General features: G+C 36.5%; 1 protein-coding gene across 2 annotated transcripts; it reads right to left on the reverse strand.

The window, feature by feature from the left end:
- Nucleotides 1-717: 717 nt before the first annotated feature.
- LOC144660404 (integrin beta-1-like) lies at nucleotides 718-23,735 on the reverse strand. Of its 2 annotated transcripts, XR_013572086.1 has the most exons (29): nucleotides 23,354-23,735; nucleotides 22,658-22,733; nucleotides 20,343-20,419; nucleotides 19,270-19,371; nucleotides 17,274-17,337; nucleotides 16,535-16,666; nucleotides 15,739-15,826; nucleotides 14,642-14,747; nucleotides 12,198-12,287; nucleotides 11,684-11,770; nucleotides 10,446-10,535; nucleotides 9,691-9,786; nucleotides 8,860-8,955; nucleotides 8,133-8,206; nucleotides 7,800-7,857; nucleotides 7,654-7,718; nucleotides 7,430-7,517; nucleotides 7,130-7,203; nucleotides 6,449-6,514; nucleotides 5,643-5,718; nucleotides 5,385-5,466; nucleotides 4,182-4,309; nucleotides 3,990-4,097; nucleotides 3,484-3,634; nucleotides 2,840-2,950; nucleotides 2,465-2,577; nucleotides 2,298-2,354; nucleotides 1,334-1,973; nucleotides 718-1,230 (listed from the first exon to the last, which is right to left on the reverse strand). XR_013572086.1 is itself a non-coding variant. In XM_078521019.1 (28 exons), exons 2-28 carry the CDS (start codon nucleotides 22,722-22,724, stop codon nucleotides 1,902-1,904), a joined length of 2,418 nt encoding a protein of 805 aa, XP_078377145.1. In that variant the 5' UTR covers nucleotides 22,725-22,733; nucleotides 23,354-23,735; the 3' UTR covers nucleotides 718-1,901. The 2 variants fall into 2 exon arrangements, 1 of the variants encoding a protein (XP_078377145.1); XM_078521019.1 differs by having other exon boundaries at nucleotides 718-1,973.
- Nucleotides 23,736-23,909: the final 174 nt, after the last annotated feature.

Consider the following 23,909-nt stretch of genomic DNA (forward strand, 5'->3'; position numbering starts at 1 on the left):
TATTATTCGTAGCAAACACCCCCACCATTACCATAAGTGAAGAGGAGGATTTCAGTTACGGAGCAGAGTTTTGATGAAATGATTTTCACCTGCCCACTATGCCTAACTGCACATGCGTAAAGTACTCTGTATACATCACGACAACGTCGTAATACATTCGCTCTTGTTACGTCCTTGTTTTCAGAGGCCTCCGTTTGCCGACCACGCTAAAAGAATCGGGGTTACGTTTTCAAGTCTCCACATTGAGAATTTTTTCGTTTACCATGAAAACTTGCTTGTTTACGTGTTAAGTGGGTAGCTCTTGGGATTCCCTTCCGACTCACGCATGCATAGTAATGGAAACAGCTGGTCCTACTCTTCAAACGCACATAATAATCTAAGAAAGTTAAAGTTTTGGCTAGCAATCAGGCATCCATTCCTTCAACCAAAAATCTAGTATCTTTTCAACCCTATTGACGTTCCCAAATACTTTATGGAAATTTTTGAATTGCACAAAAATAAACAGATGAGAAAGTCAGTCTTATGAATATTTTAATGTTTCTGCTTTAAAAAGCAGAAAACGAATCGAGAAACAAAAACTTTGCGCGAAAAAATTGTGATAAATGTCCCTATAAGCAATGGGCTGCCTGCCCTTCTTATTTCGCACTATGCGTCTTCACTGCTTTCTTTATTATCCCATCATCACAGACAGGCTGCTAAATGAATAGACAAATCGAATACCGTAACAAAAAATATAAGCAATTTATTTATTTATTAAAATATTTGTACACTTTAATATAAAAACGTTTTAACATTATCAATCCCATTATCACATGACTGACACTCTCGACTGATGCCGAAAGTTATTTACTCGGTTATAGCTATAAATTAATCACTGACTGCCTGTAACAGAAGAGCACGCGATATGAAATTTGTCGAATGTTTTGGAAAACGAATAAAATATTCTGAATTGTTCGAAAATTTCCGAAAACGGTGGGAACGTTTCCGCGAGTTAATGCTGCCAAAACAGAGCTACTTCTGACGACTATTTGAAGATATTTTAAACACAAACGAAAACCTCTTAAAGAAGCTACGTCACGGACAACCCATCGAGTTCGTAATTCGTCTTAAGAGTCTCTTAATCTTCGTCAGTTGAAACCATCTTTTGTTATTTTCGCGTTTTTATTACTCCTTTGTTGTTTTTCTTCATTACACAACTATTATTCTGAGGTTTTCTTTACAACACACTCACTGGAAGAAATCAGAAAAATGAAATATCGTGACACTGCTCCTTTAAGGTATTTCATGACAGCAACCTGAAAATACCATAAAGAACCGAAACATACGACAAAACCTGTCAGTATGTTCTTTCAATACACAGTTTTGAATTATTGAAAGCTGTCATAGTTAAAATAATCTCGCCAAGCACAAGGAAACAGTTGTTATACTCACGTAAAACACTACATAATAAACAAGTGTTCTTCAACTGTGTAGTATTATATTTATCATTGCCTTAATGTACTGTTTCTTACAATATTTATAACTAGCATCATGCGACCAAATCAGCTTAACGCAGACAACCACGCGATCTATTATTTTTTATGAGCAAAACAGGAACAACGCCTGAGTCATTACTCAAAAAGCTCTAGTCAGAGCGTTTGAAAAACAATTACATATTCGCAAATGTGACGTGTATTTGACGACAGAAGCTGTGGCCATTTTATTGCAGCAGTCGTTTATTATTTTGATGCATTCAAGGACCATAGAAAGAGCAACTTGTTCGCAGTGTTCTCGCAAATTATTTACGATTTGTTACTTAAAAAACCTACCTACCATTACGGTTTATAAAATGATTTATCAAAATAAAAAGAGTATTATTTAATCTCAGGAGGTTTTTAACATCCACAAAACGTTCCTACTGATCACTGATTTCCACCAGCGTACGTTGGATTCTCAAAGGTGGTTTTGGCAGCTTGATAAAGAGGATTTTTTTCCTAAAAAACAAAAATAAAAATCCCATAACATTAGAAGGGAGTCAAAAGGGCGACTTACAATCAGGCGATGATGGTAAAAACAAAATGAAAGATGTTCACTTTTCGCTTGTTATTTCAGATATGGCTGGAGTTGTATCCGTGTGTGCGCCTCTTCATCTTTTGCACTCGTATGTTTTGTTTTTACTTGCCAGCACTCAGTAAGAGGAAGAGGTGTAAGACATGCCACGAACATTGCACTTTTATCATTGACTGCCAGTAGCATCACTGGTACCGCAAACATCCTATTAAGCGCATGGCGATTGATTATGAGCCTGTAGTACTTACCTTGGTCCACCTGGAATGCATCCTTTCTCGCTCAAATTTCTGATATTCAATACGATCCTGAAATGGAACAGAAAATGATATCATTAAAAATAGAGCGCAAATCTATTATGTAATTTACATTAAGGTCGACACACACAGAAAGACTGTTCCAAACAGAGTTAACATACCACCATGGTGAAAAAGGCTTTGATGAGTGCTAAGATGATAAGACCCAGTAGTAATATTCCACCAACAACACCCACAACAATCCACATGATGGGTGCCTCCTCAGGACAACTCACTGAAATCAACAAAACAAAACAAAGGTTTTAATGCACACCAAAATTTGCTTTGTGCGGAAGGAGTCTGGACTGGATCAGATCTCAAAAAAACCGAGGTATTCCTGCACACAAGATTTAAAGCAAATTGAGATCTCAGGAGAAATCTTCTAACTCAATATAGCACACTCCAAAACTAGTCGAACATCCATCATTGACTAAAATCCTTTTCAAGTGGTATTGCTTATGGCTAGCCCTTTAGTAATCAATTAACTGCAGTGTTACCTTTCTCTTTCTGAACAAAAAGAACAAAACGTTCGCTGTTTTCTTCCGTCTGAGTGGTAAAGTAGTATGTGCATCCATCGACGACTCCCTCACATCGATACAGTCCTTCATCTAAACATAATTACACAATTCACTCATTCACTGTACAAAGTAATCACTTTTTTACTTGGGCTGCACATTTCCCGAGCTTGCTTCGTAACAAATCCTCACCAAGTAATGCCTTCTTCGCTTTCAAACAACCATGAACACCACTAATCCCGCCCTTTATTACGTTATTGTGAGTGGTCAGATGCGATTACCCTGACTTTGGTCGACACAAAAGAACGGCTCTAGTAATTAAAGGGGCTAGGTCACGGTATTTTAGGTAATACTTCAATTTGGCAGGGAAAAAGTCATTTATTGGCAAAATCACGGCCACATAACAAACATGGATAATTTTCGAGCATTGCAAATGACACTTTCATACAAATTGAGATAAACTTGAAAAAAGTCGAGCCGACGGTTTTCAAGTTTACCCAAACGCAATCCGTTATAATCTTGACAATCATGTTTGAAAGTGTAGTCTGTGCATGCCCCTTATCCAGACTATTGAAGTGTTGCCCTAGCAGAAACATGCGGGATATGTCACTTGTTTTATCACTGACCTGTCTTTGTTTTGATATCATCCACGACCTGAACTTCCAGAACATTAGCTTCGCAAATCCCACTCTGTTTACACTCTTCTAAGGATTTTCCTTCAAATGTTGAACACAGCGCACATTTTTCATTACGGCTGCACATGCCATCTTCACAGTTCTACAAGAAAAGTTTATCTTTCAATCAAACTGTTCACATTTTAGTCGTCATACAGGACGCCATGCGTCTCTTGCAGCCTTTCACTCTATGAAACTCCCCTGAATATTTCATTTAACTGAGAAAGATGAAATGTTCACCATGTCCCGAGCATAGGAAAAAAGTCCCTGGAGGCATGCTTTAGAAAGATCTTGCCTCGTCTATGGCAAAGGTCTGGTTACCGCCCTGCACACATACCCAGACAGCAGATGGGTAATAACTGGAATTCCTCCAACCCTGCTCATCTGATATTTAGGAGCAACATAGTGTGTCGGAAAATCCGAAGTACAATGTTTAATTACACTCGGGTATTACTTACTGGACATTTTTCACAGTAGGTACCATCATACGCACTCTTGCACACACACTTGTGACAGCTTTCTACATCTGGTTCACACGTGCCTCTATCTTGACCTCCACAGATTTCCTGTTAATACAACAACACCTTCATGTTAGAATTGCACGAACTATGCCTCAATCACGTGACTAAATAGTGGCTGCTTGTACTAACCGAGTCTGCATCCTTCTTGCATATTGTCTCAGGTGGAAAATATGTACAATTCTTTTTGTCACAGTTATCGCCATGATATCTGGGTTTGCACTGGCATTTACGGCAACGGCAAACTCCACGATCAGGACCTGAAAAACATACAACAAATTTCCATCTTTAGTCATAACACCACAGTCACAATGTCATAACATGATTCGCTTGTTCAATACTCATCTAATCAGTCTATTCTATGTCAATGTTTTGAATGTCACTTTTGCGATAGTGGGCAGTTATCATAAGGAGGGTGCTATATCAAATCATCTTATTGCGGGCCCAAGAGAGGCCCGCAACCCTAATCTTGACAGTGACCAGCGGATTGCGTATTACGCGTGCGCGCCACGTTTATAAAGACCAGGTGCAACGCGGAAGTTGAAAATTTTGTTCTTCCACTAAGAACGATCAGAATGCGAAAAATGTGTCAATCACAACAGATTGTCGAAACACCGGAAGTTGAAAATCTGTTCTTCAAGAACAATGTGTCAATCTCAACAGCGTGTCACATAAGATCGAGGCTTTTGCCACATGGAAGATTGAAAACATTACGTTTTGCAGGCGTTGTTTCGGCGTTGGTTTTGAGAAGTTTTACTGTGATTGCATTACAGATTAACCACGGCAAAACGAATGATTCCAACAACGATTGATCTCGAAAAATCCCTTACAACACTGACAACATAGCGAGTTCACCGACCGAGGAAAATCGCGTCTCAATTACACCGCATGTTCGATAAAATCATGCATTCCTTGCGTGACGCGCTACTCGGAATAACTGTCTCTTGTCCAGTGATTTTATCGACACCGTCTGAGAAATTTTCGCGACCTGTTGGAATTATTGCTGTGAATTAAGGTGACTTAAGTTATTTGTTCTTCCACCATGAACGGCTACAATGCAAAAGGATCCGAAATTGTGTCGTTTAATTAGGAAGTTGAGAATTTTTTCCTCCACAAAGAACGATTAGAATGCGAAGAAATGCGAAGTTTTAATCACAAAAGTTTGTCTAATGAGATCGACGCTTCTGTCACATGGAAGGTGAAGGTGACAGTGAAGGATCTTTAAGTGCATCTAGGCCCGCACTTTCTAACCTGTGGTTACCACTAGTTGTAATGACATAGTGTAGACTGTAATGTGTCAAGGCAGACGGGCTAGCCTGTTCATTGTGCACTCACCTCCACATAACTGGCCTTTATCTTCAGGACAAGAGAAGTCATTACACTGGCACAAGTCTCCATAAAACCTTTTTCCTTGTTCCTGAAATACATAAGGGACATAAACCTCATGTCATCTATGAGAATTTGTGTGTTTGCAATATTTCAGCCAGTTTATTCAGGATAGAAGAGACCTAACATGGACTTTAAATATTTCGGAAATTCGCAAAACTCAATATAAAGCCAGGGCCAATTATGACTTGTCATCATGTTACTCACCGCCTTGCACACACACTTCCCACATGCACACTCTCCATTTCCACTGCATGGCAGCTCATCTGTGGCATTGGGGGAACTGCAGGGAAATAACACAGTAACATTTCCAATGTGAGAGAAGGGATCCTTCTAAGTTCTTATTAACCTAATGCGTGGACTTTCTGGGAGAATATCCCTCATGATCTTTCTAGAAAAGCTGGCACCTCAGAATTGGACCCTTTTCCCTTATTAAACTCGAGTCAATGAAATTGATCCCCAGTTTGTCTTTTTTTCATTTAGAGTGCATATAAGGTATGCAGCTTATTTTGAAGGCTTTTCAAAATAAAGACGAATGGCGCTTTCCGTTTTGAAATATCTTTTTTTAGTTTTAAAGATATAAGCCGCATCGCTTCTTTTCATTTAATTTATTCATTTACCAATGTACACTTTTCTTTTTGGGGGCAAAAACAAAGCTCCTTAAGCAAAGCGTAATGAAATGACCTTTTATCAAATAAAGTATCAAAGTATCGTTCTCTGGTAAAATAAATTTTATAAGCATTCAACAGCCAAACTATCGTCTTTGACGGATAAAAATGCATGATGAAATTAGACGTAAAAATTTGAATATGGCGGGTGCTTCGCCTAATTTAGAAACATTAAAATACACGTAAAACGAATGTTCAGAAGAATGCTAAAAGTAATAAAATTACTGTTGTCTCAGGAGTGGGCATGAATTGTCTTTCATATAGCCTGAATTTCAGCCGTCTTAACTGGTCACCTGCTCCAAGAGATGAACACTGTTCTGTGCAAGCAGATCAAGTAAAACTTACCTTTTACATTTTGATTGATCGCTTGATTTGTCAAATGGTGTGTCGCATTGGCAGTATTCTCCGTACCTTTAACAAACAAACATAATCAGCAACAAAATTTCCACAAGTCCTTAACTGACTCAGCCCCTTTCAAGTTTAAATTTTATTTCATCATACAAATAAGAAAAAAAACTGATAAAGAATTTTAAACCAGGAGAGAATTCATAATGCTTATAATGTTACACTTTTTTGTTACAATAAAATATCATCAATTGACAGTCCTCTACTCATACTCGAAGCCTTGTCTCAGGACTAGACTTAACTGTAAGCACTTGTTTTCTTAGTTTTATGGAATTGTAAAAAGAATTGACACATCAATTCCCGCTTGTTTAGTTGCCATTTGAACACATTGTCTTCTTTGTAACAATAAAACAAGCACTAACAGCTTAGTTTGATTCAATTATTAGTTTTGCATGAGCATTTGGATTTATGACAGTTTCCTGCTTGTAAATGAAATTCTGATTCATCATCAGCATAAAAGTTCTTATTTGACACAATCTACAAACAATAATAATAATTCGAATTCACAGATGAAATAGTATCAAAGTTCAATCATTTCTTGGTAAATGAATGAAAGTTCAACTGCAATGACACAAGCCAATTCCATGACGTTTTTTATAGCAAGTTGTAATCCATATGTACCTTCCTTTGTTACAATCACACTGTCCACAGGCAAATGTTCCATTTCCTTCAGTACATTTGGTGCTGTTCTCTTCCTATAATTGTAAAAAAAATTGTCAATGAGTGTACAAAATGTAATGTGTACATAAATAATATGATTATGAAACAATGACCAGTGGTGTACAAGTGAACTTTACAGGGCACTTCGTATTACGAAAAATACAAAACGCTTGCTTTTTCTTTTGCTCGGTCCTTCCACGTTTTGGAAACAACTCTCAAAACATCCAACAATAATTTGATATACAGGTGTAATGAGCTTACCGCCATACTTGGCTTCTCACACTCGCACTGACAAATGAAGTTCAAATCCATCACTACAGCTCCAAAGCCTGGAACACGGATTGTTAAACTAGAAAAAAAAAAGAACAACAACGACAACTATAAACATACTGCTATATAAAAACTTAAATCCTGACTGCCATGCTACGTTGTACAAGCATACTTTACATAAACATTTTCCTCCATGCATGTTGTATCAAACCTACCTCTTTTGTTGATCAGCATGGTCTTCTGGGCATTGCTCCAATGTCACAGACACATCAAATGTAACCTGCAATAAGCCACACATCAGCCAGGTCACACTATCTCAAACAATGCTCTTTTATATCAAATGACATGATACCAAACTTACCCTTTCCCCAATTTTCACATTTGAACACTTCTGGGTTTGGTCACTCACTGCATTAGCTCTGAAAATACAACAACAACTTTTCAACCAGCTGGTATATGTAACTGCACCACAAGACAACATTTTCACCACATGCCTCGTGATCTTGAGGGGTTTAAGCAAAATAAACAAAAAACAATGAATATGGTCCAAATATTTTGTATTTTTTATACAAAAGTGCAAACATACTAACACCGGCAAATCCTAAGTGTGCCTTTTTTACAGAGCATGCACAGTACATGTACATTACAATATAATTGACAAGTAACTAAAACTCTGATAAATTATATCACCTACCCACAGTTGGCTTTGACAGTAACTGAGACCTTCTCTGGGGTATTATACACTAGGCTTACAGATGACACAATTTCCTGGACAAAGATAAACAAAAAAAAAGTCTTAAAGATGAACTCAAGATAATTAAAGTTTTTGAAGTTGATCCAGCTCAGTTGCAAGGATGCAGAGGTATAAAGAATGCAGCAGGTACAGCATTGAAAGATGAATGAGGAGATTTACAAATGGATTCCACACACATTTTCTAGTGTTGAGTAGGAAAAAAGGTGACATAAATTTAAACCAAATAAAAATGCTTGGAAGAGAACAATGGGCATCTCTACTTATTACAGAATTGAAGGGTTTCTGGACCAGAATGTATTATTTTCGCTTTTTTTTCACTTTTATCTTTTTCATTGCTTTAATTGCTTAATTGTTTTCTGCATTTGGTTTATACAATAAAATTCTACAAAAAGCCCCAGGCTTTAAAGGATATGTAGTGGGCTTATTTTCCAGGTAGGGGTAAGGAAAAGTGCATTTCAAAAACAAGTATAAAATGTTACGAACATTCAAGAATTCCTCATGATGAATTTCTCAAACCATAGGGACACAAATGTTAAGCTTTAAAAGACAAATATCATGGAATTGTAAGGGTGGAGGGCAAACATTTTAAGTACAGTTTTAAATTATCCATCAATTGAAATAGTGTCGATAAAGTATCAGAGGCTGTCGTGTACGGCATCAGGTTTACCTGATATTTCCTCTCAATCAGGTCCACTACATTCTCAGAGTTAGCAGCCAGCTCTCCAGTTACTGCTCCAAGGTCACTCCACATGGAGGTTACTCCCTAAACACATCACAAGCTCATGAGCACAAGATCTGACTGCAGCCCAATCACTGCGCACATCAACAGCTCATGAGCACAAGATCTGACTGCCCAATCACTGTGTACAAGACTTGAACTTACAAACTGAGAAGATTTTCAAAATGGCAGTGTTTTTATTAAGAACTCTAGAAAATGTCATGCATGACAATGTATATACTGCGGTTTAAATTCATCTTTGGTCTAAACTTCTTCAAACCAGTTTGATTTTGATTTTTCATGTTTTATATTCATTATCATATATTTATCTGAAAAAGGAAAATAAAAATCAAACTGGTTTGAAAAATTTTAAACCAACGACAATTTTTTTTACCACAACCTATACGAGCAATTAGGAAAGAAGCCATTGTTCTAATATGTTCCTTGCACCTTAAATGAGTAAAAATTATCTATAAGAGCCCGAACATATGAATATCATTGTCTTAATTTAAACGTTTAAGAGATTTTCAAACTTTAGTGTCATGTGTATAAATAAAATTTGATTTGATTTGATCTTGTACTATAACAATATCTTATTGACTTGTTTTCAAAGAAACACTTTGTAATATCCTCTACAAGGTTTGTGTCTACAATAATTATATGTTGTTGTTTCTTGGGCAGTATTTAGCTGGTAAAAAGTAAATATTAATTATTTTCTAAAAACCAAATTATCTACAATTATGTTAAAATTAGTTTTTAAACAACACAATCAATCATCACCTGATAAAGACTTGAAACCTCCTTGACGACAGCAAATATTGGAAGGACATTGCTCTGCTGTAGTTTGTCATGAAGCTGAGCAAGGGATGGATAATCCTGTAGTATTACAACAATCATTAAGTATTGTGCACATATTGTTACAATAGCATCACAACAACTTGCAACATGCCTTACCATAGCCACCCTTAATAAACTTTTAAGAGACATAATTAGCCAATCATGTCAACAATGCTAATTTTTTCTTGTGCTAAATACATAATTTTTGTAAATAGTAAAATGTGAAAACAGTAATCTGGGGTGCTTACTATTAAAATTTTACATGGAAAACCTGGAAGTTCCAGGTGAAAAATCACATGGTTTGCATTCACTCTATTCTGAACCTTTTGTAAATTATGGGCCATTGGTTAGGGTGATTCACTTTTTGTATTATTTTCAGTCTTGTAAGTGAATAAGGGTACATTTTGACAAGAAGTGGGTCAGTCAAAGACATTTGTTCACCCTTATTGAGTGCCTTATAAACGGTTACCTTTTTATTGTTGTTTAAAAGATATTTCCAGCAATACATGTGTTGAACTGTTTTATAGAATCTCAAGCAAGTGTTTTGCATGTAAAGATGATAAACTATCTTAGCATAAAAATTAAAAACTAATGAAATTTTATAAACATTCAGAAGAAATGTTAATTATAGTCACTTTGAAAAGCGAGAATTCATTAAATGTATGTGCAATATAAAATAATCATCGTACAGTTCATACCAGTTCATTTGACTTAGTATACAACATATATTGTTTATTGAAGTCTTCCAGGTGGCATTTACCATCATTTGGAGTCACAATACCGCCCAGCTGAGAAGACAAAACAAATGGTAAGTGCATAAGAAGCTGTATGTAAATCATCTACAGCCTCCCCCAGCAACTGTAATTCCCTAGAAATAGAACTGCTCATAGATTCCCAACCAAACTTTGCCAGTTGGTTGTTTACCTAAAGGGAAGTTAAATTTTGAAATTAAAAAGGGGGGTCACCAGATTCGTTTAGGAGCAGGAAGACCTATGTATTTACCATATAATTCCTTATTTCCTTTGCGAGTACTGGCAAAGTACCATTTTCGGTGATAATGTATTATTCTGCCATAGAAATTGATCCGTATGCATTTAATAGAAAGAATTTGATCACGACTTTTGAACTTATAGAAAAAAAATGATAAGTCACCAAACTCGTTTACGAGAAAACGATGATTTCTCTCTCTTGCGAGCCAAGTCGTATAGAAAAAAGCCGCCATTTTGTTTATGTGTGCGTGTTAATTACTTGTAAAATTCTGCGCAGTAAGGATGCGCAATGCAATACTAGGGAATCACCTTAAATGAAGTAAGACTTCTAAAGGTAAAAAACAATAACCTTAATGATAATTATCTCAGCCTGTGGGATAACTAATCAGCCATGGCACGCCTGACCTGTTAGCCATTCCAAAATTAGCGTAACTGATTAGTCATAGTACATAAGCCTTACTGATTAGACACGACACAATTAACCTATAGTAACTGATTAGTCATGGTACATAAGCTTTACTGATTAGACACAACACAATTAAACTAACTGATTAGTCACGGTACATATTAAGTCTAACTGATTAGTCATGGTACATTATATGCCTTACTGATTAGTCATGTCATGAGGTAGTCATGGCACAATTTGCATAACTGATTAGACATGACACAATTAGTCATGGCACAATGCCAGCCTCCAGCACCATAACTGTACTAAATTACCAGGCTGCATTCTACTAGGTTACACTGAAGATCTTTGGCATGGACTTCAAAATTGCGCAGAGTACTGGCGTACGATCGTAGTCGGCACCTTTGAACTGGCATACAAATGACTTATTTTAGGTATGAATAATAAAGGACCTTGGCATAGACCTATGACAAAACTTGGGGTATCTTCAGTGCGGCATGTACACGGAATGCACCCTGGCTAAATTTGTGTTACTACCAACCTTGCCATCACCAGCAACATGAAATGGAGCATCAGTGACAAAAATAACAAGACGGCGTGACTTAGAATTGGCAGACCAACCAATTTCCTGCAAAAACAGCAAATGATTAACGAAATAACTTATCACATGACCTTAGTAATGCAGACATCAGTTTGATAATTATAAACAAAGTACATCATAGAAATATAAAAAAGTCAATATTTTTTTATGTAATGATGTTTGTTTACAATTTAAATCGAATGAAAATAGAACTTTTTGGGTTGCATAAATAAGTTTTCAAACAAGTGATTTAAACTATAGTTGCTTAGCAAGATTATGCTTAATATACACAATCCTTATATCTCTATTGCTTTATGAGATACCTTTTATTTACCAGAACAGGTTAATAACTGCATGATCACACTAGCCTCCAGGATGACTGGTATTGTGATAGTGTAACTGTCATTATAGTGTCATACACTACATCATGTTATCATCAGAGTGTATATTCATGAGATTGAAGCTGTAGACTAACCTTTTCACAAACAGCCACCTGCATCAAAGCATCAAATCCACCCTCAGGTTCATCTAGATTGCCAGAAATAATCTGCTCTTGAATTTTACTCTACAGAGAACAAAAGAAAACCAATAAATACTGTCCAGTATAAAAATGTTATATATAGTGTGTATGTATCTTTAATCAAAGGCAGTTAAGCTGTCTTGTTTGAAAAAGGCCTTTCCTTTCCATTTTCAGCAGATTGAACATTTCAAATATAATAAGTGGTGTTTATTTAGTATTCTAGCTCATGAGCCAAAAGTAGTTGAGCTATTAAAGCAAAATTGAGTTCCAAATGGTTTCTCTGAAATCACAGTGGCCATATTTTGTGTCCCCTGCAGGGACACAAATATGGAATCTCCTTCTTCTTCTTCCTGGGAGACTCACCTCCTTCAATTCTGAAGATTCTAGTGAGCATATAAATAAAAACTACAAATTAAAGTAAAGCTTAAATGCTATGATAAAAACCAAATACTTTAGTAATAATAAAGTCAACATTGTTTGGTTTGGCCTTGGTCAGACGGCAGGCTTTTCTTGAAGGCCGTCAAGTTTGGTGCATTTACTGTTTCGTTGGCCAGGCTGTTTCACTCTTGTATCGTTCTTGGGAAAAACGAGTACATGTGGTAGTCCGACTTTGAGTGGGGAATTTACGCATTTGAATTTACGTGCTGTGATCTCCTTTGAAGTGGCGTCATGAACTCTTGAGCGTCCATGGCAATCAAGCCTTTATGAATTTTATACATCATGCAGAGTCTAAGTGTCTGTCTCCTAGTTTGAAGGGAAGTCCCGGGAGGGAAGTCCAGCCGAGCTCATATAGCATGTCCCCTACGTTAGATGTGTTGTTGTATCTGCCAAGAACAAATCTGGCTGCCCAACGATGCACCATCTCATTAGATGTTTCCCTGTGTGTATGGATCCCAAACCGTGCAGGCATACTCCAGGGTAGGTCGGACCAGTGCTTTATAGGCAGTGGACTTGAATGCAGTAGAGTTAATCTTTAGATTCCTTTTCAGGAATCCAAGAGTTTTATTAGCTTTACTTGTGATGGTGTCAATATACTAAGCCTTATAAGTTTGCATGGAAATTTTGGCAAATAACTCGCAAATGGTACACCACACAGACCTGAGACTTGGAGAAATTGTTTATTTATCGCCAAGCTAAGGAGTCAGGCCTTCTGGAAGACCAGAAGGCCTGACGAGGCGGCAGAATATAGAGCCGCGAGAAGATTTTTGATGTTTTTAGCCAATCTGTTCAGCAGAATCTGTTCAGCACGTGCACACTTTGTTGTAGTTTGGCCAATCAGCGCGCTACTAATTTGTTCAGCACGTGCATGATTCATTGGCAACTTAAATTCCCAGACAAGATGCGTCTCAGATAACAAAGAGGTTTCAAATCTGTTTGCTTCAAAAAGCCAAAATTACCGAACTAGAGATTGAAATACGAAAGAAACTTGAATTAAACTTTGTTTAGAATTTAATTTCATTTAAGATGAAGGCAAGAAATGCATTTCAAAGCTTCAAGATTTCCAGAGCTTCGAAAATTTCGAAGTCATACAAATTTGCATGCGTAATTAAGTTAGGTCTGGCTAAGTAAACAACACGGATTTTATCGCTCAGAAGAGAGTTTTATTTCGTTTCTCGAATTTATAAAATAAATTCCCTTTACTACATTTTTTCCTGGATTGTCCAGCTTTTTTTTCTCGGGAAACAGGGCCTTTAATTTTCCTAAAAGCTGGTTGCCCGAACGCAATTTGCAGTGTCTCAACAAGAACAATTCAACGTGACATTTGAGACATCACGCATTGCGCGTGATGAATTATTCTCAGAATAATAAAATAAGCTTGTTCCATCTTCGGCCACAAAGTTGTCCGACCAGGCTTTTACCTTTTAAAACCTCAAATTTTTTGAATACTTATGTGCTGAATGGATTTAACTGCAGTGTGGAAAGTTTGAAATGCTTTGTTTTGGCAAATCTTTGTAAAAGTTTGCTTTTTGTTTCGTAATTTATTTTCCGTGTTCAGTGGCCCATAGCCACTTTGATTAAGACCTATAGGACTTTAAAACAGCAGAAACCTTTTCAAAATAGCGGCATCGGACAACAATGGCTTGAAACTCTCAAATAGCATGAAGTTTACAATATTTCTCACTAAATCTTCACTACTTTAGTATTATTTTAGAACTTTTTTCTCATTTAGCCTTCATAAAATCGCATTTTATTTCAAAAACATTCAAGATTTTCAAAAAAACGCGCAATGCTTATTGATCGACCAAAATCATAAAGCGTCCCGTTGTACTCGTTGGCATTTCTACCGATAGGTATCACTAGTTTATCTTCTATAATATTTGAAATTTATAGCTTCTGTAGTTCAATGTTTTTGGAATTTATTTTTTGATTGCATGAGAGTGAAAACCAGCATTACAAACCTCAAAGAGTTTTTCGTCATCCACCAGAGAAAGAATATGTCTGAAGCCATATGTTGGTACACACTTATTAGAGCTTTGATCTGTACTTAAACACGGCGTCGTTGTCCTGCACAGCACATAGAAAATGAACACATTATTCAAAGTGACAATAATTTATTGTTTGCAATGTAGGTGGAAGGTCCTGAAGGGGAGGAGGGGGGACAAGATTCCTATTTCCCAGCCTACTGTCCCAAATCCCAGTACCATTTTCTTTGTTTGTGATTCCTACTCCCAGTCACCCCAATCTCATTTTTCAGAGAAAAATTTGGCCAAATTTCCAGTTCAAATTATTTTCATGTGCACCTTCAAGCACATCTATGTATATAAACTCAGAACTATGAAATTATAAGACAACACTGAACAGAAACAGTAAATAACTGATTGTAACTGACTGAGCAAACAGGAAACATTAAGCCTGTGCAAGCCAAAACATTAGCCATGAGGAATGTTACACTTATACTCAAACTCTGCACAAGTAAAAATGATCTAATGATACCCAGATTAGATTGACTGTGAGTTAACTGAGCTTTAAATACAGCTGAATGTATGGAAGTGCTTAGTGAAAACTTGGAGGGAAACTTGGGGAATTCTTGAACTGAAAGCAAGCCCAGTGGAAGGCCAACAACTGCAGCAAAAAGATAAGAAAAAAAGGAAAATGGAAAAGCATACAAAGGAAAATGAAAAGTCATAAGTGGTAGGGCACTCTCCAAAGTTTGACAATTGTGCATGTACCAGCAAAACTGTTATAACACATGATGCTAGTGCAAAGAAAGGCATGCTTTCATGTTGCAAATACCATTTTTGAGTAGTTTGGAGCAAATTTACCTCATAACTGACCAGAAAATAATGTCTAAAAACTTCACTTTTTTCAAAAATCTCCAGGGGCCAATGGGTATAAGCTTTCTGTGTTACATACATCTGACCTTTATTGAGATCAAGCTTTGAGAACAAACCTCTTTGAGAACAATTCAAACTTCAAGGCTGCTCTTAACTGGATGAACAGCATACACAATATAATTACATAAATTGTAAGAAAACATCCATTTACATGTACATACTCAGTTCTGACATATGGAGACACTGTCTTGTCCACAAATGAACCAAATCCAAGTTTAAAGTTTGTTGTTATGTTTCTCATGCTTGCAGCTGAGGAATTTATTAATAAAAAAGGTTAGACATACCGTAAAATTCTGGTTATATAAGCCCTGGGCTTATACAACTTTGTAAGGGTTTTTGGGTGGGTTTATATCTGGGAGGGCTTTTAAGCGGAATAAAAAAAAACGTTCCGAAACGGGCCACGGGAGTGTTCATCAAAATACATTTTTAAGTTAAGAACGCATAATAAAGCAACATTTAGCCCTGTTCAGTACTGGTATCCGGCAGAGGGGGGCTTATATCCAGGGGGGCTTATATTAAGCGGATGTATTTTTTTGTTTCCAGGTAGATGGGCCTATAACCGGGAGGGGGGGGGGGCTTATAACTGGAATTTTAGGGTAATTCAAGAAAGAATTGAGGTATGATTTAGGATCAATTTGCCTGAAATTCTATTTGCCCAACACAACTTGATGGGGTTGAGAGCCGATTTGCCCAGTCTTTATCTCCATGTAACATGATCTAAGAACAAGAAATAGCACACATTGCATTTCCTTTTGCTCACAGAGCGATTTTTGCCAGGCAAAATGACTTAAGTCAGTGTAGGTTTAATAGACTTCCAGGCAAATCAACCGGTTACCAGGGGCATAAACAAAACCTAAAAAGAAAAATACCCTAAGTATGTAATTCAATCCAGTAAGTGCAATAGACAACTAACTAAAATGTTCTTGAAAAGAAGTCAAGATTAAGCTATTTTAGTACCTATTTTTGAGGCTAATTTTGTTAGTTTTTCCAAGTCATCATTCATAGAATATGACATGTCCATAAGGTAGTACAAATCTACAGGGTAGTTTTCTGCAGGCCTCACTGTTATTTTCACTGTTGTGGTCTGTCCTGTAATGCAATCAATAGCAAGAGATATTGTACATATGCCCGCACAAATCAAGAAAAACTCACAAAACTGTTGCTGTTAAAAATGTTCAATAGGTAATTTTTTTAACTAGTAAATTTATTATTCAACTTACTTAATAGGTTTTTATTTAATCTCCATTAAAGGTTGATTGACTGACTGGCTGACTGAGGTGGAATGGGTGGAATGACGAAACAGCGATTAAATATTGCCCTAACCAGCAAATAAAAGCTAACTGCAAGCAAATCAGAGTTAAAGCTAACCGCAAGCAAACTGGAGTGAAAGTTAACCGCAAGCAAACTATAGTGACATTTCATCATTGTGCGAATAGGGTCACCCCTAACAGACTTGGTCTAACCGGGGTAAAATTTGGCTAACTGGCACTCTGGCTTTGTCAATATCCCTTGATCTACTAAGTGGAAACGAAGAATTCTTAACGAATTAAAAATAACCAGGTTAAATATTTGTTTTAAAAAATACCAAGTAAAAAATAACACATTAACCTATTGTTGTTCAAAATCAAATTTACCTGAAGAAAAACATCACAACACATGTAATGTTAATATTGATAACAGTTTATGTACAATGTACCTGATCTAAGATTCAACTTGATTTTCTGAGGCTGTACCTGTACTTTGTCTCCAACATCTTTGTCCTGTATTAATAATTGCATAACAATTATTCTAGATAGTACAAAAGTTGTAACGGGTAAATAGAAGTCTCCTCATGCATGGCAACGCAGCCCATCAGACTTGTGAGAAAGCTATTTTTAGAATGAAATTGCTTCCTCGAGAAAAAGGCATGTACCCTGTCACTGAGAACTCCAGTGAAAAAACAGTGGGTGATTGGGTTGAAAATAGATACAGCATAAAACTGTAGAATAAGGCTGTATTTGCCACTTAAGTTTATGGAACAAAGAAACATGGCGAGTTGAAGATTTAAAATAAGACAAACTTGGGTTCCTATCAAAGATACGGTGTAGAAATTTTACCAGGAGCAACATCAGGCAGATTTCTACATTTTGCCGAGACAAAAAACCACCTGCTCTGGCTCGAAAGTACAATGTAATTTACTGTGAGAGTAAATCAAATGTGTAAATTGAATATTAAATAAATCTTGTACTTGGAAAGTTGATCCCTTGCAAATACATGTACAGAATAAACTAAGATGGGGAGTGCTTCTTAAAGAAAGGGAGTGAATTAATACCGATTGGAAAGTTTCAAAACCCAAGACTATATTTAGTATTTCCACTTTGGTCAGATCAGTTTACAAACAAGATTTAAAGAATAAGAGTTGACACCCAGGAGGGGTACTCCGGCTTGTAAATGATGGGGATGATCGAAGGATTTTTTGGGGTTTGAAATATTCGATTCCGGGATTTTTTTGGGTTGGAAAATCTGGCAAGTATTTTTTTGGGTGACTTGATTAATATAGAGGATTTTGTTGGGTATTAAAACGATCTAAAGTGCCCTGGCACGGCCTTGGCGTTTTTATGGTATGATGAATAAACAAACATGAGTGTTTAATCTCTTGCAAATCAGCAACACAATTCCTTGTTAAAAAAAAGTTTGTAACACCTACTGCTGAAAAAAGGATGGTAAAAGCAAATTTGAATGAGAAAACAATACAACTCATTTACAGCCTTCCTTTCAAAGTCACTAAGGATACCAGACTTGCCATCTTTCAATTTAAAATTATTCAACATCATATTCTGCCAACAAATTCAACACTTTTTAGAGATGCACTGAAAGAAACAGATAAATGACTATGTCATCTATGCTCTGAAAGACAAACACTTACTCATCTTTTTGCTACCTGTTTGAACGTTAAAAGTTTTTGGTCTCACTATAGCCAATAACTCTTGATGAAAACATGATTATATACGGTGTTACCAATGACTTCTCTCATCGACTTGGTTTAAACCTCTGCTTGATTATCGCAAAACATTATATTTACACTGCCTCTAAAAAAGAAGAAGAGTACTACTGGGAAGCTTTCATGGCCATCCTTACAAGCAAAATTCAAATAGAGAAGCATAAATCTAAGAAACAGATACAGCTGTAACCCTCCACAATAAATATAGCATTTAAAAAGGCAAAAAAAAAAATAGTCAGCCACGTTACCTTTCCTCTGTCCTATTTTCTTTGTTATTTATTTATTTATTTTTGCATGCCCTCTGTTTAACTTAAATAATGTTTTTTTTTAAGTAAGCTATGTATTGTAATGTATTGTAATGTCATTGTGAATAAATAAACTGCTATTAAAAAAAAAAAACAGAAAAAAAAAAACATGAGCATTCAATTTTTAAGGTTTTCTTTGCGTTATATTACTGCCCCTCCTGGCAATTTAGGGGTAATTTGACAAGGGATTTTTTTTTTTTTGGGGGGGGGGGGTATTTTTGGTCCAGGGATTTTTTTGGGGTAATGTCGGAAGACTCAGGGATTTTTTTGGGTCCTGAGTTTTGCCTCCATTCGATCATCCCCGTCATTTACAAGCCGGAGTACCCCCCTGGGAGTTGACACAGAAAACTTTCAAATAAAATTAGTAATACTCATAATAATATTATTTAATTTAAAATACACTGTACCTCTTCATTTACAGACTTGCTTTTTGGGTTCGAAATGTTGTTAGGAGAACAACCTAAGCTCAGCAAATTATCTGCTGTGTCACATCGGGATGCACCAAAATTCTAAAAAAGTGTTGAGAACCATTAATACCAGTATCCATTCTAAACTTACATTAAATATTAACATGTATTTTGTGATTCATATCATTTTTTAACTGAATTGTAAACCAGTTTGATTTTCTTTTTCCTTTCTGTTAGAATAATGATCATACAATAATAATAATGATCAAAAAGCAATTTGGTTTCCCTTTACCAAACACAAAATCTGTATATTGAAATGTTTTTTTTTTTGTTAAAAAAAGAGCTAAAATGTTTTCTCGTTAGCAAAACGTTTCGGGAATAACCCTTTCATCAGTCGCAAAGTAAAAACCGTTGAGCGATTATCAAACGTTACTCTAGTTGTCTGCAGCCATCACCAAGAACACCATACTTTTGGAGATAAAATTATTTTAATAAGTATGAACAAATTAAACATTAGAAAAAATAAACACACTTCTTAAAATTTCAAAAACACGTTTCAGATACTTCATATCCATCATCAGTTTGAAGATGTTTACAATTTTGAAAATATAAATTTACACGAGGTGATAGAAAGTTAAAAATTGAAAATAATTTGACATTGTAGTAAAATTATTTGCAGTAACCTAAAGCTGCTGAACCTGTATGCACGCCTGTTACCTCCATTCACTGCCTAGGCAAAAGCTTTGAGGCCATCCCACTAATTAAGCCAAACCACAAGCTTCATATCTAGAAACAGTGACACTTAAAGCCTTTCAGTTTACATTGTAACGTGCGACTGCTCACAAAACAATATGATAGGGATTCTAGTAGTCCAAGATGGTACTGTCACTGCAGTGAGCCACAAATACAATCAATTACCAGAACCCAATTTTTGATCCCCAAAATTATTAACTTCTATGAAAATAATATAGTGTCCTTTTGACAGTTTAAGACATGATGCATCCTATATTTTCATATTTAAAGTACATTACTCTTAGTAGTTATATGCTAATAAACATTTTGTGAACAGTTACCTCCTTAGAACACCATGCACACTGGGCCTTCCCTATACACTCATGACAAGTTGTTGAGCTCCTACAGCTATCTGCACCTACAATGCAAACATGTGCATGGAGTATCTTCCAAAACCTTATTCACACATGTATGGTGTAACAACTGCTGTGTTGTCATTAAGCACAGGCTGAGGAGGACTTAGAGCAGTTTTATAAAAGTTCTATGGAGAAGTGAGAAAGAAGGATGGAAACCTCTACTCAAAAAGCTCGCTTTGTGCCATCAGATTTGGCTTCAACAGACACTTTAAGCAAGTGCTAAATATTGACATTATAAAGAACAAGGAATTTACTGAAAGTTATCAAGTTTGTAAAGTTTAAATCAAATTTAAAAGTGGACATTGTTGTGTATTTGTGTACTTTATGTACTATCAAAACCCAATTAAATTCATTTTGTGCAGTTGGAGCTCTAGAAATATTTTGGATGAATAATAAAAATTTATGGAATTCAGCAAGCTGTCGTATGATATGAAAAATTATGCAGATCTCGGAGGGTGTTATCTGCCTCAGCCGAACACCCTCCTTGATCTACATAATTTTTCATATCATATACTCTGCCTCATCCAATTCTTGGCTTGCACGTGACGTCAGAGATGTTTCCATATTTGGGTATCCGCCATATTGGTGTTCCACCGCGGGTGAAATTTACATATGTTTATATGCCATCGCTGTTGAATTACTCGAAATTTCAATGGCTTCTCCGGAAAACGAACGTGTTCCTTCAATAAATGAGCTTTGTAGTACGATTCCAGTATTATCTGAGTATTGCAGAAAACTCGACGACCACGTTAAACGAAGATATTTAGAAAAAATCACCGAGACGGTCACTATTCCCGATGAGCGGTTTATGGTAAATAAAGGTGACGGGCCTACACGACTCCTACGTTCGTGACATTTGTACCTTTGTCGCTCTATATTAAGTTTGGTCTTTCGTTCTTATTTGCTTCTGACTTCTTTTTGAGGGTACTGTTTTTATTTAAAGGCATTATGTATTGAATATAGCCGTAAGATTGTGGCCAAGGAAGTGTCTAGAGGTCATTGCGCTGCGTGTGGTTTCCGTTTGTAGAGTTGAATGACACCTCTAAATCTGTACTCTGTCACATGTTGTGCTAGTTCAGTTTGTTATGGCTAAATTCTATTTGCAAGATATGTTTTAGGCTCTCAAAATGTTTGCGCGGCCTGGAAGGACAAGATCTGAAATGTTCCGGGAAAATGTAAACTACTTGCATTTTATTGACGCCGGGCCCGGCATTTTAATGCAAGACGTATTGTCTTTAATATCACGGATAATTTTGGTCCGGCTTCGCCAGAGACTGTTTCAGCTTTACTATGAAAAAGCTGAAAGTTGGTTTTAGAGAGACCTTCTGTATAGTAAAGTCTATGCTTCTCGCATTATTTTGATCGAGTGCTCTGTCTTTTTAGCTCGATGTTTAGGATTTTTTACCTCCCTTGTTCGTTGCGTTACCTTTGGCACCACATGATTCAAATCTTTCTTTGAAATCTTTCACGCGCAAGTCTTTTAACTATTTTGCGTTTTGTTTATGCCAGTGTATGGTTCAGTTAAGGCAAGACCATGCTTTTGATCCTCCGTGTGGATCTCATCAGTTGCCGGTATCTGTTTTCTTTAGTAAATAAAGGTGACGGGCCTACACGACTCCTACGTTTGTGACATTTGTACATTTGCCGTTCTACATTCGGTTTTTCGGTCCCACGAAGAAGCTGCGCCTCCAGAATGAAAATGCTGATCACAAACCCTATCGTTACTTAAGATTTTTTCTGTGAGGTCATCGCGGCTTATTGCTGAGATCCATCTTCGCCTTCGCTCAATGCTGAGCTCTTCAACGTCTTCAACTTCTGGCCCTGATTCGTCACAAGTCAGTTGTGATCGATACAATCGTATTCTCTTATCTCGACCAGTTTTTCTAGAACAACCCACGATCAGGCATATAGGCATTTTGAGGACGCGAAACTGGAAAAAACTCGACTGAACACTTGTGTTTGTGACTGGCATCCATCCGCCATATTGGTATTTGGAACACCATCATGGCGGACGGAAGTCACACGTAATCCAGAAGTCACGTGAGTGCAAGCCAAGAATATTGCTAAATATCATACTAAGCCTCATCGAATTGCTAATTATTGTTAACAATATATTTATTATAAATAACATAAAAATGTATCCCTTAAAGGAAACGGTTAAGGGAAAAATAAAATTAAAATAATGGCATTGTGGAAAAGCAAAATAGTATAAAAGAAATTAAATAAAAATCTTAACTAACCTTGACTGTAGATATAAGAAATGAAAGTTGAAATGACAACCAAACAAAGAATAAGTCTTTGTTTCATAATTAAAGCCTGCCAAAAAAGTAATAGAGTAAAGTTAACTGTACTGAGGCCTACTGAAAGTCTTTAAAACTTTAACAAAAATTAACAATGAAAAACATAAATGTTGTGGATAAATTTTAACCTCTTGGTACAAATATTATTATTTGGTATAATTTTCCCTTTTTATCATATATTGTTCATTAGAACAACAGAAAATACCAAATTGAACCGAAGGTAAAATTGAACCACGACAAAAACATAAGTTAATAAAGGCTAAACTGTCGAGAAAATGAAAACATTTTTAATTCAATGTGCATTCAAAGCCATTCAATATTCCCGGGTCAATTATAAGCTAACTAAACATGCTATCTAACCACTTTTAAAAGTTTTCAATTCTTATGATACAGTTTGCGACTAGAAATCATTATTTAAATCATAACTCTACAATACACGAGACTTGTATATGGGGTTTACTTCAATCTAAAGTTATCTCATTAAACTGTTCATATGAGCCCATGCCTGAAGAAATGACCAGCTAATCAAACCTGAATCAAAATGAACATCCACAAAACAAGCCCGCATTCTGCACATTAGTGCAGTAGTGATCAAAATACTTCATTTTATGAAAACTAAGAAGATGTAAAACTTACCTAAACTGTAATATCGTCGCCAAAATAACGTACGAAGCCTTCCAATATTTCGATAAAATCTGAAAACCAAAACACTATAACTCGAAAGTTTATAGGATCGAACGGATCTTCCACGAAGGAAGTGCTTGAATTCCTTCACTCCAAATATGGGTATGGTTGCCATATTTAGCAGGAATGATCGGGGCGGTAACGATGACCTTTTGGTGTGGGGTTTTACAATAATGACGTATATCCGGTAGAAGAAAACCGGAGTTGGTTCCACCCGAGTGAAAAATCTGTCACGTATATTCTTCAAGGTTGCCGTAATGATACCATTTATCGAAATTTAGCGCCCTGTCCCTTTCTAATAAGTACTCAAGCGCCCTCATTGCTAGACTCTTTAGTACAGTGTTGTTTGTAGCGGAGCTCCTCAGCGCGCGCCAGCGCGCGGAGCGGAGCACCATGGGTAATGCGGGTACGAGAGAATTTTTGTAAACCCAGGAGGCCGAAAAAATTTGGTGCGTACGCCCGACCGCGCGCGCGTACAGACTCTCGGGGAGGGGGAGGGGAGTCCCAA

This window comes from Oculina patagonica, chromosome 7 (assembly GCF_052425735.1).
Source record: "Oculina patagonica isolate OP01 chromosome 7, crgOcupat, whole genome shotgun sequence".
NCBI classification, from domain to species: Eukaryota; Metazoa; Cnidaria; class Anthozoa; order Scleractinia; family Oculinidae; genus Oculina; species Oculina patagonica.

What these genes read in the sequence shown, in the direction of transcription:
- LOC144660404 (XM_078521019.1), bottom strand. Translation starts at nt 22,724, where the DNA reads ATGAAACAAAGACTTATTCTTTGTTTGGTTGTCATTTCAACTTTCATT. An exon ending in ATGTGAAAATTGGGGAAAGG is followed by an intron (nt 7,719 to 7,799) that starts GTAAGTTTGGTA and finishes GGCTTATTGCAG; the next exon opens with GTTACATTTGATGTGTCTGT. An exon ending in CATGCTGATCAACAAAAGAG is followed by an intron (nt 7,518 to 7,653) that starts GTAGGTTTGATA and finishes TTTTTTTTCTAG; the next exon opens with TTTAACAATCCGTGTTCCAG.